The sequence below is a fragment of the Gobio gobio genome (genome assembly GCF_949357685.1).
Source record: "Gobio gobio genome assembly, chromosome: 20".
NCBI classification, from domain to species: domain Eukaryota; kingdom Metazoa; phylum Chordata; class Actinopteri; order Cypriniformes; family Gobionidae; genus Gobio; species Gobio gobio.
The window spans coordinates 38848655-38864948 of NC_137113.1; the positions used below are offsets into that span (position 1 = coordinate 38848655).

Genomic DNA, 16294 nt, shown 5'->3' on the forward strand with positions numbered 1-16294 from the left:
TTAAATCATTTAAAAGCTTAGTTCTTTGCTTGGGTCTATTTTTATTACCACAAAAAATATCTGATTACTCTATTACCAAAATAATGGCGACAGTCCTAATTTTGTGTGTATTTGACTAAGTGCTATAAGCCACGAAAAAGAACTCAATTTGGTACTCGTGAGCTGTTTGAGAGGTGGCTTTATGTGCGAGGCACTTATATAGATTAGTAGTGTCCACGCTTTTGTCTGCAGGAATGAGTCAAATTGAAATTCAGACCCTCTAACACAACTATTTAACCGGAGCGAATTAAATTAGTGAGTGAGAGGCGGCGGGTGTGTGTCAATTTGTCGGCGGAAAGAAGAGAGAGTGAAAACGCACAGCTGGTATCAGTGTATCAATACTGCAGAAAAGGAGTTTTGTAGGCGTTTCAGATATTTCAGTATCGATACGAATTGAAATATGTATATTTTTGACATTACTAACGGGTGTACAGTGCGATACAGTTTTCCATGTGTGTAAAACAGCCGCTTGTTCGTGTGTGAGGTTAGTCGGTGCCACATGCGCACCCCGCTCAATATCCTTCAAAAACAAGAGTATTTGTTTAGTGCAAGTTAACTGGCTGAGACCTAAACACCGGCAAATCCGCTCATCATAAAACCAAAGCTTAGGTATGATGGAAATGAGATTCATTGTTTGGTGTGAAGTTTAAAGTTTTGCGTGACCTCAGGCACACTCTTTTCTCGCTTTCTATATATAATCCATTCATAATTTAGGGAGAACTTTTGTTTGTCGTGCAGACGACCAGCTACTGAAAAAAACACATTTAATTATGGGGGTGTATCTGATCAATTCTTATGAGAGTCCCTCCTGAAATTGCTATAATTGGCAGTGATAACCATTGCAACGGACTGGACAAAGCTTGAGTCTGTATTGGCTCACAGTAGCTTCTACTGTTTAGGAAAATAAAGACTATAAAAATATTCAAAAAAAAATTTTAACAATAAGTTATTCAAATAATGTATTCCATTATTGGTATTAACAATTAAATTGTTTATTTATTTTGTATTTTCAAGGAATCACAGTTACAGTAGTTAAATTATCAAGTATCAACCCTTCTTGCTTATTGGGGGAAAATGAGACTTTGTGACTTTTCCTGTACTTTCCATCATACTTAAGGACAATAAAAGTGCTAAAGTTTGCTATAATAGTCTTTTAATAATCTGTGAAAATAATGGCTTGCGAGCTGGAAAAACCCAACTCTGGTCAGGCAAATCACATCGTGTTTACAGTCGGTGGGCGGGCTTAACAGAATGACGGTAGAGTTGCGGCCGTTCCGCGTGCTACTCGTAAACAAAGACGCTGGTGAACAGTGGTCTTTCGAATCAGCTTTGGCCGCGACTCTGGAAGACTTGGAGTTAAGCTTTTCTTTGAGAAAAGAACGGCACTGAAGTCATTCTTAAAAAAGGAAGATGTGTTTGGAGTTTTGCCAACCGGATACGGTGAAAGTTTAATCTATAAACTAGCTCCGCTTCACCTTCTTCGTTGCTCTGGTTGGTTGTAGCGCTATCCTATTGTGTGCAGAGGGAATTTGAAAGACAACCGTTTATCCCGCCCCTCGGATTGAGCCCTGCCAATGGTGTGTTCCCAGACCCAACGTCTTGATGTGGGTCTGGCTTGTCAGGCAAGATTCTAATGGTCATTTCATGCCATTTTCATTTTAAGTGCTTGTTTACCAACAGGTGGCAGAAATCGGCCATTATGCGTGGCACATTTTCCATGTTATCTCCATTAATGAAAATGAGAAATGTAGATCTTTTAAATTGAATTTTACTTAAGTTTAATGTTGTTGTGAGGTTGAATTGTAAATGGACGTTGTTTGGATTGTAGTCAGAGAAATTGGGCTATATAAACAAAATTGAAGATGTTAAGCAATCAGTGCTACGTTCTTGCAATTTGCCATTTTGGGCAAAGAAAGAAAATGTTTGTCTAAAAAATGTGTTCTTGTTAAGGGTTGGATTTTGCGTGCCCTGTATGAGCATCATCAGTCCTTTTGCCAGTCACCTGCCTGTTTAAGTGAGGATCTGTGCTACTTGTGGTTGTTTTATGAGATGTAACGTACGTTTTATACTTGTGCTGACCTGTGCTCAAATTTGTAGCACCGGTGCTATGTGCAAAAAAAGTTAACGTACAGTCCTGATGAAATGACTATTACCAGCTACTGATGTATTCTCAGTTGCTGTAGTAGACTAACATTGTTATGCTTTCTAAAACATCTTTTTTAGCAAGCGAGAGCAGAACAAGAAGAAGAATTCATCAGTAACACCCTGTTCAAGAAGATTCAGGCCCTGCAGAAAGAGAAAGAAACACTAGCAGTCAACTATGAGAAGGAGGAGGAGTTCCTCACGAATGAGCTCTCTCGAAAACTCATGCAAGTAAGTGCTCGGCTGTCGTTCGATGTGTCTGTCGCTAACATGATTACATTTGACTCCCTTACCAAGAGCTTTGAGTGATTCCGAAGAGCAAATCTTGCATAGCAAATGTAGTGCGCATGATAAGTAAAATAAGATGGTTTCCACCATCGTGTGCAGACAGAGCTTGTTTTCATGTCTTGACCAAGCCTTCTAGGATAATTTAAACATACACATAGCCTTATTAATAGTGATATATGGCTGTTTCTGAGCTCACCTACCTAGGAAATAACTTCCTCAAAAGTCCCTTTCCAGTTCCACCACACTCTTGAGGTTCATCTGCCTTAGAGGTAGTGATTCATGCCCTTTTGGGGAACTGTTTCAGCAGTGCCGTTTTTCAGCCAACTTCTTATGGCTTAAAGAGTTGAGGGAATTCTGTTTGTCCTCAATTTCCTGTGGAACATGAGAGAAAGAGGCAGAGATTGAGTGGGGAAGAGAAAGCTGCAGAGAAGCATATTGTCACGTGACTCTGCATATTTCATTACTGATGTTTAAACGTTGAGTTTTGGTCGCAGCTTTGTGAAAATGAAGACTCCTAAGCTAAGGCTGGAAATCAGAAAGCGGTTTAATTAAAAATGGTAATTTTCATGATGTTTACTTTCAAAATGTGTAATTACTGACTTTATACACTACTGTTCAAAAGTTTTGTAATGTTTTTGAAAGTCTCTTACGCTCACCAAGGCTGCATTTATTTGATCAAAAAAGTTAAAACAAAAATATTGTGGAAAATGATTACAATTTTAAATAAACGTTTTATAGTTGAATATATTGTATAATGTAATTTATTCCTGTGATGGAAAAGCTTACATTTGAGAATTATTACTCCAGTCTTCAAAATCATTCTAATATGCTGATTTGGTGCTAAAAAAAATTATTATTATTATTAATTATCAATGTTGAAAACAGTTGTGCTGCTTGATATTATTTTGAGGAAACTAAATACTTAACTCTAAATTTTTTTTAAGTTTTAAGATTGATGAATAGAGAGTGTGAAATAGAAGTATTTTGTAACATTATAAATATCTTTACTGTCACTTTTGATCAATTCTATGCATCCTTGCAGAATGAAAGTATTCATTTATTTATTTATTTTTAAACATGGACCTCAAACCAATACAATGACATTTTGCGTTTAAAAAGTATAAATAAGTTGCCATAGTTCACCCAAAAATGAAACGCCCTCAAGTTGTTCCAAAACCGTATGAGTTTCTTTGTTTTGCTGAACACAAAAGATATTTTGAAGAATGTTTGTAACAAAGCAGATAGAGCAACCATTGACTACCATAGTATTTTATTCCCTACTATGGTAGTCAATGGTTGCTCTATCTGCTTGGTTACAAACATTCTTTAAAATATCTTCTTTTGTGTTCAGCAGAACAAAGAAACTCGTACAGGTTTGGAACAACTTGAGGGTGAGTAAATGATGACAACATTTTTATTTTTGGGTGAACTATCCCTTAAAGAACCATTAAAGTCCTTATGATTCCTGTCACTTTCTATAATAAATATGAGGCTTGATAGTCATAATAAATATGAGCTTAAATATGAAAATTTAAAGTCCATATTCTCCATTTCTTGCTCAGTTACAACATGAGAAAGCTGAACTGGAGCAGCACTTAGAACAGGAACAAGAGTTTCAAGTGAACAAACTGATGAAGAAGATCAAGAAGCTGGAGAACGACACAATCTCCAAACAGCTCACCTTAGAGCAGGTAACTCCACTGCATTTTTGATCAGTGAGTCCCAAAATAGTCTTTTCAAATTTGTCCATGCATTTGAATTTTTGTTGTGTTCTTTTAGCTCAGACGTGAGAAGATCGACTTGGAAAACACTTTAGAGCAAGAACAAGAAGCTCTTGTGAATCGGCTATGGAAACGCATGGACAAACTGGAAGCAGAAAAAAGGCCAGTGCTATTCTGTTGTCAGTAACACTGCCACGGCTCACCTCAGAAATGTAAACACTACTTTGTAACCGAGAACATAGTGAAGCCACTTTGAATATTTAAAGTGCCCTACATGCATTTGCTGAACACCTGCTTTTGCGTTTAATAGGTTTATTGTGTATTTACAGTTGTATCTAAACATTTCCTTTCCTGAATTATAGCGGTTAGATTAAATGAAAGGGAATTAGAGGTCTGTTTGGTTCCACCCCTCCAGGATTCTTCAGGAGAAGCTTGACCAGCCAGTTTCTGCTCCTCCGTCCCCGAGAGACATCTCCATGGAGATCGACTCACCTGAGAATATGATGAGACACATCAGATTCCTTAAGAGTGAGGTGGAGCGTCTGAAGAAGAACCTCCGCACTTCAGAATTACAGCGTAAGTACCAGTCTTTCTACCACAATCTACCGTAGTAACAGTACATTAGTCTTTTTGTCCTTTGACACCATGAAATAAAAATTGAGCCTATTTACTTCAAAGAAAGTTAATGTATGGCATTCATTCTATAATGAATATTTAAATGTTTCTTTCATCAAAGTTTAGGTACACAATGTATCTTTAGACCATCTAGTGGTTAAAAAACAAAACTGCTAACACTCGGCTCTGTGTTAGCCTGGATGCCAGCTGAACTTAGCCCCGCCCACAACATTTGAGGTTGGGAAGTTCGGTCTGGACTTGATCCATTGTGGAGCAACTATGCTCAAACCAAAGCTGTTCGGACCAATGAAATTGTCAGGGCGGGCTTTATACAATGATGGACAGATGATCAATAGTAACGTAATCATCCACGTCAGACGTCACCAAAGAGCGCTTGGGTTGAATTTGTTGAACTTGTTCGTATATGCATTCACCTTTACTATTTCTCTCAAAAATGATGACCGTGTTGGTAAGTACTCCATGTATCCTTAAATTATTTTTTACAACACCGGCAAAGATCTTTTACACGCATCATCTTCTACTTTTTTCCAGCGTGTGTGCAGTTGAGTTCTGTTGACAACTATGCGGCGCTCATACGTCACTTACCCCGTTGCTCTGATTGGTTGTGAGTCTATCCAATTGAGTGCAGAGGCATTTTCTTTCCTGGTTCGGTTGAAACACCCCCCATAATCAGCCCAATGGAGCAGTATCAGACTCATTTTCTGACTAGAATCTGAGTATGACGATATCAGGCTAGCTCTGTGTGATGTGCAGATGAATATGGTTCTTTCTCACTCAAAAACTAAAAAGCGTGAGATTATCGTGCTGCTCCTGAAACATTCATTACTAGGCTTAGGAGCAATGTTCCCTCTAAGCTGCGCGAAAGAATAAAATGCCTTGCAGACGATAGACAAAGACGCAAAATGTGGGGAGAAATCCATTTGATTGTAGTTTAAATGAGAAATAATTGCAGTGCTCTGTTCTACCGCTATAGAGTTAGTATCGCTATCGTGTTAGAACCGGTGGATGCGGTTTACAGGCTTCTTAGAAAGACAATGATGTCACGTGTGAGCACGCAGCAGTGAGTTGTGTTTGCGGTCCAAATAGCTCAAAATGAGAGGCAACGAGAACTGCGAAGACGTGGAATAAAACCTCATCATGTTTTAAAGAAGAGTGGCTTGATTAACTGGTGGAAATAACAGATGATGGACAAAGCATGGTAACAAAACAGACAGTTACACTGTTTACAGTTACACCCACCACCAAGTGTAGCGTGCAAACTCTAAACACCAAAGTAACACACATCAGTTTAAATAGATGTGTGTGTGTGGTTTGGGTTTCAGTGATGTTTAGATAACTATAAAAGAAAAAAAACTATATATACTATAATATATAATATTAGTTCCATTATTTTTTATATTATAGGCTATTATAATTGTATTATAGTGTAAGCCTAATAAAGAATTGATCTCACAAGGGGATTGTTTAGGGATACTTGCCATTAAAACGTTTATAAACCCCTGATATAGAAAATCTTGGAAATTCATAAGCAATAAACAAACATTTAATATAGATGGTTTAATGCTGCGTGTCGCCAATAAATGACTGTACAAGAACACATTAAGAACCATCTCAGTGTAATTTTTTTCATATTATATTATAAAGTCCTGGGGGAGATTTTAATAGTATTTCTTGGTAAAGAAGACTACAGTTAACAGCACTGTCAAATGTGCTTAATTTACTGACTTCTGAATTAGCTGTTTTTTATTAATTTTTTTATTTAATATATCACTAAGTTACATTAATGGTTCAATAAAATGGAACTGGCACATTAAAGTTAAAAGTTATAACTGTATGATGAAACCACTTTTTGTGTGCGTTTACATGCGCTCTACACAGGGCTCTACGCTAACATTTTTCTTGAGGAGCACTTGTGCTCCTAATTTAAAAAAATTAGGAGCACAGTAAAAAATGTAGGAGCACTTTCTGATCAATAACACGCATTCCAATTATAACTTCCCCATTACAGGACTATCTTTGTCCCTTTAAATTAATGTCCAGGGGCATTTTTACCATTACAAGAGCAATGTTTTATATATATGTACTGAATATATATATTTATATATATTCAGTACATATCCATGTCCTGCACTTATGCAAACATTGTATATCCTGCACTTGCTGCTATTGCACTTCTGGTTAGACCTAAACTGCATTTCGTTGCCTTGTACTTGTACTTGTGTAATGACAATAAAGTTGAATCTAATCTAATCTAATGTTTTCTAATCTTATTAAATATATGGATCATCTTGTCAATTTCTTCAATTAAAATAGAAAAGTTGTTTTTAAAATGTTAATTTAAACAATAAATTCAGTTAGAGCAATACGACACAATCAGACTGTTACCAATCTAATTAAATCAGCATCAAAAGATCCATCTTTGCACTGTAGAAGTCGCACAGCAGCTCTATCTGAAGTGCTGTTTAATGCAGCTCATAGGTAAATAATGTTGTATGAACGTTTTAAATATAAGTTTTTGAATTTAGAAATGGGTTATGTACAAGTTAAACTTTAAAAGTTTGATATTTTAAATAAAAAGTTAAAGCAAAGTATAAATATGAAAATAAAACCGCCAGTAGGTGGCGTGTCAAGTCTATGTGTGAGTCATTGATTCAATCGTTCAAACGCAGATTCATTCGAATCGAACCGCTTGGAGATGCGCAACAGTTCTGGTGTAGTTTTGATTTTCACGAAATAAACAGTATAGTGGCTAAAACGTTGTTACTTAACATCAGCTTGTCTATTGGTCTTTTGTACAAGACAAGTATCACATTTGCAATCATGCCAACTCGGAGCAATAGCAGTCCGTAACTTTTGGCGCTCTGGCGCTAATACAGAACTGCACGCGTCTTGCGGAAGAACATTGCTGCCGGATCTACTTCTATGGCGAGTCACGCAAGGACTGTGCTCCTCCGCAGCGCTGCGAACCAAACTGGAACAAAATAGTCAGAATATAAACACTTATTATATGTGTACCAGGCACGTGCACAGGTAGGGCTCAACCTGTGCAGAGCACATGCCCTTTTTGCCCTTACACTCCGAAGTGCCCTTTTTTTGATGCTAGTGTTTTTTGTTCCTGCTTCAATAAATCAATAGTTTTGGTAACTGCATTTGAGTTTGACTTTTGTAAAATGTTAATAATATATTGATAAGTAATACAACCACATTTAATTTGTTTTTGCCACCGAAAAATCATAAATAAGCAAAGGTGCGCCCATAGATGCGCCCATTTGGTGAGTATTTTCCTACTGGAACTTACACAAAGTGACTGAGTGATCCTCGTCATCTAGGTCAAATATATTTCTTAGAAATTTGTCCTTTGATTTATGATTGCTAATACAATTAATTTGTTAACATGTAATAATATCATGGTCGCATGTTTAATTAATTTACGTTGTTGATATATGCACATATTCGCACATTTTTGAATCTCTATACTCTCTCGTTTTCACATGTGTAGTAAAACATGGTTACAGTAATGTTGTCGTTACATTAAGTGCAAATAGGCCGTCTTTTTCACAGAAGGTCTAGTTGGGTCAGTCAGAATTGCAGAAGACACCATGCAAATGATATCCATGATAGTGCAGGGGTAAAGCGCATGGCTTGAAGTTTAGACGCAAATTGATCACGGTTCGAATCCGCGTTTTGCCGAACTTGCTCTACTTCATTTTCCCATCACACAGAAATTCAAAAAGGTATTTTTTTCCCCCAATAAAAATTGTGAAAATCTTCAAAAAATGTAAATAAAGCATGTCATGTGTGTTTGATAATAAAGTGTTAGGGGCGGGTGAACAGAGGGGGTGCCCTTTTTCAGTTTCAGCACATGCCCCTCAAAAGGTCTGTGCACGGCCCTGATGTGTACCGTAGTGATTCAGGGTAAGATAAAAACACGGTTTGGAAAATGGATTTATGATGTACTCTCATATATACATCTAGTAATTTTTAAACACGAGAAAAGTTGTGGACTGCAGCTGATAAAGATTAAATCAAGAACTCAAACAGGGGCTTTTTTAAATTATTATTTATTAATTCATTTTTGGTGGCATTTTTGCCCCAAGCCCCCGTTAATTTCCATCCTTGTTTATGATAATCCAAATGTGGTATTTCTATTTCATTTGGATTTGGCTGCTAATAAACATCAGCGCGAGGCGTCTGGTAAGTGCGCATGGCTGCGTCACACCCGTTTCACCTAGTAAACAATCTGTGAAGTGTAGTCCGTTACACACGTTTTTTGCACATGCTCTGCTGACAGAAGGCATGACATGCAGTCGATCGCAGAACGAAACGTAACTGTTGCTCAGTCAGTGTTGATGCACTTTGGCAGTTGTAGTTTTTATTCCGATTGTATTGTACATCTATTCATGAGAATCGATTGGGTCACTCGCACCGGTGCGCCTAAATATTTTTTCACAGTCGCACGCAGTAATTTTCAGGCGCAAATGCGCCCAAAATGGTCGCTATGTAGAGCCCTGTCTACAGGTAAAGAATGTTTTTGCTCAGGTGACCAAAATGTCCGCCCAATAGAGAAGTTTTGCTCGGCTAGAAAATAAATTAGAGGGAACATTGCTTAGGAGATATAACCAGTTTAGATTGAAAGGCTCTGAAGCTGACTAGATGAAGAGGTTACCGTAAAATGGCAGAGGGAGGCGAAACGCAAGCAAGTAAAAAAAAATGCACCCACTATTTTAACAATTACACCATGTGAGCATGTGTGTGCGTCTGTGAGTGTGTGTGCGTGAGGCTGTATGCATGTGTGTTATTGTAACTTAAGTACCCTGCCTACACTACTTGACAGTTTCATGCGCTTTTAGTATTTACTAGTGTTTGTTTATTTTAAATGATCCTGTCGTCTGCTGTGTTCAGACTTAAGTTGTGTTTGATGTTTGCTACATTCAGGAAGTGTACCTTTTTAAGCAGATCAAATAAGTTCATATATCTGACTGCTTGTATTCATTGACGAAAATGTAGCCATGTGCAGTAATATTGAAAATTGAGGATGCAATGCATCGTGATATTGGATTGAATCGTTGGCACCATAATTGTAATCGAATTGAATCGTGAGACCAGTGACGATTCACACCCCTACCCATTAATAGACACCGCACAATTCAAAATAAATTCCAGCACAGCGCTACAACAACCTAATGGAATGACCCTTCACAATAGATGATGCTTTACAATGAACTCTATTAGAGAGCTACATATGGCAATTTCTGTTGAATAGAATAACTAACTTTTTGAGTAAATAAAACACCATTATCTCCACGTCGCATTTACAACTTTTCAAATCCTTCAGTTCTTTCCATCTCCAAAAAGCCAAGCCAATTTTGAATCTCGTTTTAAAACACGCTCTGTCATGTTCTCTTTTTGCAAGCAGACTCTCCTCTGTTTGGTGTTTATTTTTTTTATTTTTTTTTATTTTATTTTTTTAAATGGGTGACTCCCTGGAGGTTTAAGATTTAGCGTACTCCACACCATACACACGTCAAAGTAGTCGGTGCAACTCTCTTTACAGATACGATGATACATGCACTGGCGAATGACCTATGTCTGCAGTTCCCTGCTAAAGCCATCACACTAGGTCTAAAGTATAAACGCTTATAAAAGAATGTACCTTTAATAACTTGTGCTGCCTCTAAACATTGTTCCTTTACATTAAAAAGTATTTTCAAGCAGCACAATTGATAATAAGAAATGTTTCTTGAGCACCAAATCAGCATATTAGAATGGTCTCTGAAGGTTTATGTGACAGAAGACTGGAGGAAGGGTGCTGAAAAGTCAGCTTTTTAAAAATATTCAAATAGAAAGTAGTTATTCCAAATTGAGAGAAAATATTTCACAACATATTTTTTTACTGTATTTTTGCTAATTAATGTGGCCTTGGTAAACAGAAGAGACTTCTTTCAAAATTCAAAAATCTAATTGACCCCAAACTGTTGTATGGTAGAGTATGTAATAAAGTCATTAAAAAAGCAAAGAATGTGTCCATTGGGTTATGATGAACTTGACCTTCGGCCTCCACATCCCAATTAAAAAGCCTCCTCAAATCATGTTTTCAGCATTGATTTTTCATGCCATTACTTTTCATGGCAACTAGATGGCAGTATGTGCATTAACAAAAAGGACACTTGTGGTCTCATGTTTTTGTGTGTGTGTTTGTGAAGTCTATGAGCGCAAAGGCTCTCCTACTTTTATGTTTATGGTTCATAAAATCCTAGTGTTTTACCCAACAGTCCATCACCTGTAGGCTGTTAGGGTGTCACAAGTTATGTTGATATGTTATCACAAAAAATGTGCACTGTTGCAGAAAAATTACATAAAGCTACCTTGGTGACATTTATATGTACCTGTACATGCTTAATAAATTTCAGACTGTTGTAAAGTAAGAACAAATGCTCTGGCCCAATACAGCAAGTGATGGTTTCCATCAACTGGTTTAAAACTTTCTTACAGTCACATACTTTTTGTCATGTTGACCTCATTTGATTTTTCTTGTGGTTGTGCACGTGAACCAATGCACTGTAACCGTATGACTTTACCATAAAGATAAGCTAATTTCATTGCTTTGTATGTGTTTACAGATACAGAGAAAAGGGCTCAGTACATTGAAGAAGAGCGCCACATGCGGGAGGAGAACATCCGCCTGCAGCGGAAGCTCCAGAGGGAGGTGGAGCGCAGGGAGGCGCTGTGCAGACAGCTCTCTGAGAGTGAGTCCAGCCTGGAGATGGACGATGAGAGGTACCAGCAGCCCAAACATCACATGTAACACTAGGGGTGTGCGATATGCATCATCTACAAATTAGTGCTGACTATCGATTTAAAAAAACCAACTAATTAATCCCACATTTTTCTGTAATTACCGTATTGTTCTGAATATAAGACAATGCTTTTTTTCTTGGAAATACATCTGAAAAAATGGGGGTTTCTGGTATTCGGGGTCTAAACTTTTACATGTCAATAATGCACCCGCCATAGGGATTGTCAAATATGTGTAAAACGGAGTCATCAAACCACTCTCATTAAGAAGCCAAGAAATACGGTGTGTCCGAGTGTAATGTTAGAAGATGGCGAGCCCAAAAAGATCATCTTAAAAATGCTAACAGTCAAAGAAAAGCTTATCGTGGTCCAAAAAGCAGCTGCTTCGAAAGAAAATGACAGGCAAGTGTGTCAGTACATAGCTGAAAAAAGAAATGAGGGACTGCCCATAACCAGAGCACACTGTAAAACTTTTTGCTGTAAATTTACAGTAAAATACTGGCAGCTGGGTTGCCAGCCACTTACTGTATTTTTACAGAACAACTTCTGTAAACAGTATTTACAGTACTGTACTGTAAAATTTTATGCTGTAAATTTACAGTAAAATACTGGCAGCTGGGTTGCCAGCCACTTACTGTATTTTTACAGGACAGCTACTGTAAACAGCATTTACAGTACTGTGCTGTAATTATCAAATACTGTATCCTACTGTAATATCACATAATTTTACAGTATTAAACTGTTCTCTACATCAATACATAATTAGAAATATTATACTTTAGAGTTTCATAACAGTAGTCACAATAGGAAATAGAAAACAACATTCTTTGGGGTTTAAAACATTTATTAAAAAAAAAAAGATTAAGATAAAATTGCCTGAAATGTTCTTTTTTGGCACAACATGGCCAGTTTTCTTTGAAGTTACTTTTCCTTTCTTTGTTTTTGATCCACGTTCTGGATTGATGTCAAGAAAACGTCTAAAAAAAAAACAGAAGAAGAAAAAATTATTAAATATATAGATTAAATGTTACAGACAGAAAGACAGACAGAAAGTCACCAGCTATCTGTTTTAACGACTAGTCTGTTTGGATAAAATTAAACAACATGAAAAGATGCAATGTTGAATGTTGTGATCAATTAAAAAAAAAATTCTTCACTGGTTACACTGCACAGCTTAACAATATCATCCCCTCATCAGGTCGTTAATCAGGTCCCATCTAAGTATCATTGGAAATGCAGCCATAAATGCAGCACATTGCCAGAATCCCTTATGACTTCAATACTTAACTTAACTCAATTGCAAGACTACGTGATAATGTTAAACATCATTTAAAATGTGTGTTTGAGCGGTCTTAACTGAACACAACTTGCACTGACATATCTTAAAATGTCCGTGCCATTGTTTTGTCTCAAGATGCACACCAGTAATTAAAAAAAAATGACATTTTTATAAAAGGTGCTTAAATACCCTAATTTTACTAAGGTCTACACCTGGCATAAAAAGATAGGTCAGTCAAAAATGAAAATTAGCCCATGATTTACTCACCCTCAAGCCATCCTATGTGTATATGACTTTTTTCTTTTAGACGAGTACAATAGAAGTTATATTAAATAATGTTCTGGCTCTTACCAGCTTTATAATGGCAGTGAATGGCTGGTTTAAAGTTGATGACCTAAAACAGTGCATCCATCCAATATTTAAGTAATCCAGACAGCTTCGGGGGTTAATAAAGGGTTTCTAAATGAATTGATGCATTTGTGTAAGAAAAATATACATATTTAAAACATTATTAACTGTAATAACTTGCATCATGCAGACTACCCTAAACATTGATTTGCGCCAAAAGAGTGAACTTTGACCCAAAAGGCATGTCGATTTATTAACCCCCGGAGCACTTTTATAATAAATTAATGCAGAATTTTCATTTTTTGGGTGAACTGACCCTTTAAGGGTGAGTAAAACATGGGTGGATTTAAATTTTTGGGTGAACAATCCCTTTAAAATAAGCCCTGTCTGTGAAACCAGGGCCATGTTGTTCATCCCTGTAGTCAGCTGTACAAAACGTTTGTGAACAAAAAATGAAGTCCTTAACATATGCTGTCAAGATGAGGTTAGTGACAATTCAATCTAAAATATATTAATGGCAAATATGCTAATGACAAACCTCTGAACAAACTCAAGGGTGCATGCTGGCCTCCTCCTTGTACTGCAAGTTGAAGTTATAGAAGGAGACAAACAGCGCTGCCAGGCCAGTGATGAAGTTGGGCTGTGCTCCTTCACACACAACTTGACATCCAGCGCTGGTTGCTCAGAGATTGACCTGTAAATGAAAAATAAAATAAATGAATAATTAAAAGAATGTTCTATGTAGTTGTCTATTCACAGTTCTGCATAACTATTAAAAGAACTCTGATGCTTTTAAGCATAAACTCACTTTTTTTTTTTTTTTTTCAGAAAACAAGACAATACTTAACTTATCTAAAAATTCTTACATGAAGAAGCATTTAATAGACATCTGGACTGGAAACAACAAAAAAATATTAATGAATAAAAAAATAATAAATTGCAGTGGGGTGAGTAAATGATAACTTGCTTTTCAATTTAGGGTGAAACTACCACTTTAATTTTTACATACCAAGAAATATAAGGCGTGGACTCTCTGGCAAATGTACAGTTTGTTGGACATCAGATGGATTTGCAAATTCCTGAAACAATTTTTAAAAAGGACAGCACAAATATGAGTAAACATAAAACATTCCAGATGAATGAGATTTGTTGAATAATCCTTACTTACATCTGCTTGAAGGATAACACCATCTAACTTCTCCTCTGGAGAGTATGCTCCGAACGTCATCGTTGGTTGGTTTGCTTTTGAAAAACTAAATTATGGAATATCACATTTGAAAGAAGTATTAGGAACATGACTATGGATTTTCATGTGCTGGCAAAATGCTGACAATGATTCAAAAGCACGATCACAGAACTTAAACCATAGCATTTTTGTTTACAAACTATAACTAGCACTGATGTGAACTTGCTTACTAAGCACTTACGTTGCTTGTTTACATGCACTGGACCGTCTTCGGTTTATAATACAAGCCTGAAACGGAGGGAAGAAAATAGGGATCAAAAGCAGGTCACACAAATGACATGGTAAATGTTGAATATTATGTGAAATATTGCATTAACTTATCTTGGTAAAGAGGTGAGAACAGATTATTTGCGCGGTAACAAATCGCGTTCTCAAAATCAAACCATTCGTGTAAACAATGTCAAAATGCGAACGCAAAACGTAGTTGGCTTACCGTATCAATGCTGAGTCGAACAATTTTCCATCTTCTTAAGCTCTAAACTCCTCATCGTCTTCTACAGATGACACATTTTTCCTCCCGTCTTCATGTAATGTTAAACGTCCTCCATTTTCTGCTGCGTCACAGGCAACTAACGTAATGTTTTGAAACGCGAACTGATTCAACCACAGCACACAAAAAAACGTAAAAACTGCTCACATATTCAGAGATATACACGGGTTTAAACATGATTACAGGATTAATGATTCTGTTCAGTTGAGTGCCGCTGACAAGTTGAGTTTGCTGTCTGTTCTGTTTGCATCTGATCTTAAATGAGCGCGAAAGAAATCAATCCCACAATTCAATGTCTTTACAGTGTGATACTGTATTATGAATTTAGCGGGCTGAATACAGAAAAGTGCTGTATATTCACAGATGTGCTGTAAAAGATACAGTATATTACTGCTTTATGGAAATACAGTACAATACTGTGAGAAATTCCCTGTAAATTTACAGTATAGGGTTACAGTGCAGTCATCCAGCTGAAGCCACTGGAAATCACCGGCAAGGCCTATCATTTCTTATTTTGGCTACATACTGACGGACTTGCCTGTCAATATCCTCGAAGCGGCCGCTTTGATGTGGCGTAAGAATGATGTGGCATAAAAGATCAGCGTCTGCCCTCCGACTTCGGGGAGAAACTGCTGTCTTTTTAGCGCAACGCGATCAGCCTAAGGAAAAAAACATTCATATCTTCTGGATCAGTTAGGCGATGCGGATCAAACACCTGTGACATGCCAGCATCTGTCACTGTACATATATTAAGTAAAAAACAACAACATTTGTCTTATATTTCCCCGCTAATATAAATGTCGTCATATATACTGCTCTGCACTTTGAGAGGGATGTAGGACACGAGTAGGACAGAGAGAGACCATCTCTTGTCTAATATCTTCATGTCTTCTCCCGATGTAAAGCAACTAGGGGTGTAACGGTACACGTATTCGTACCAAACCGTTTCGGTACGGGGCTTTCGGTTCGGTGCACATGTGTACCGATCGTTTCCGAATGCAATCTTTAACAGTTAATGGTAGGCTTGTTTTAAGCGCGGAACACACTTCAAGCTGAGTTTCCACACAAACATATTAAGTATTCAGTCCATTTTATCATGAAATTCATGAAATTGTGGCGTGACTGATCACTGATCACAGTTCAAGCGGCCACGCAATGAGCGCGTGCGTGTGAACGCGATATGTGAACTCGATCGATCTCTTCCTAAAGAATAAACATGAATGAACATCTGAAGGTATGTTGAGGATATTTTACAACTTACTGTCACGTATCATATGTGGTGTAATCGCTCAGTGTTTCAACGGTGGAAA

General features: G+C 37.2%; 1 protein-coding gene and 1 long non-coding RNA gene across 2 annotated transcripts in view; one reads left to right on the plus strand and one right to left on the minus strand.

Moving 5' to 3' along the window:
* The window catches only part of ccdc6b (coiled-coil domain containing 6b), a 37629-nt gene that overhangs the window by 8444 nt on the left and 12891 nt on the right, over positions 1-16294 (plus strand). The window contains exons 2-6 of the mRNA XM_079801611.1: positions 2263-2412; positions 4032-4160; positions 4249-4352; positions 4606-4766; positions 11447-11603. Coding sequence (XP_079657737.1) covers positions 2263-2412; positions 4032-4160; positions 4249-4352; positions 4606-4766; positions 11447-11603 — 701 coding nt within the window. The remainder of the gene's footprint in view (positions 1-2262; positions 2413-4031; positions 4161-4248; positions 4353-4605; positions 4767-11446; positions 11604-16294) is intronic.
* Positions 13824-14535, minus strand: LOC307116982. Its single transcript, XR_013815392.1, has 3 exons — positions 14417-14535; positions 14258-14327; positions 13824-13942 (listed from the first exon to the last, which is right to left on the minus strand). It is a non-coding gene; the product is annotated as an uncharacterized lncRNA (long non-coding RNA).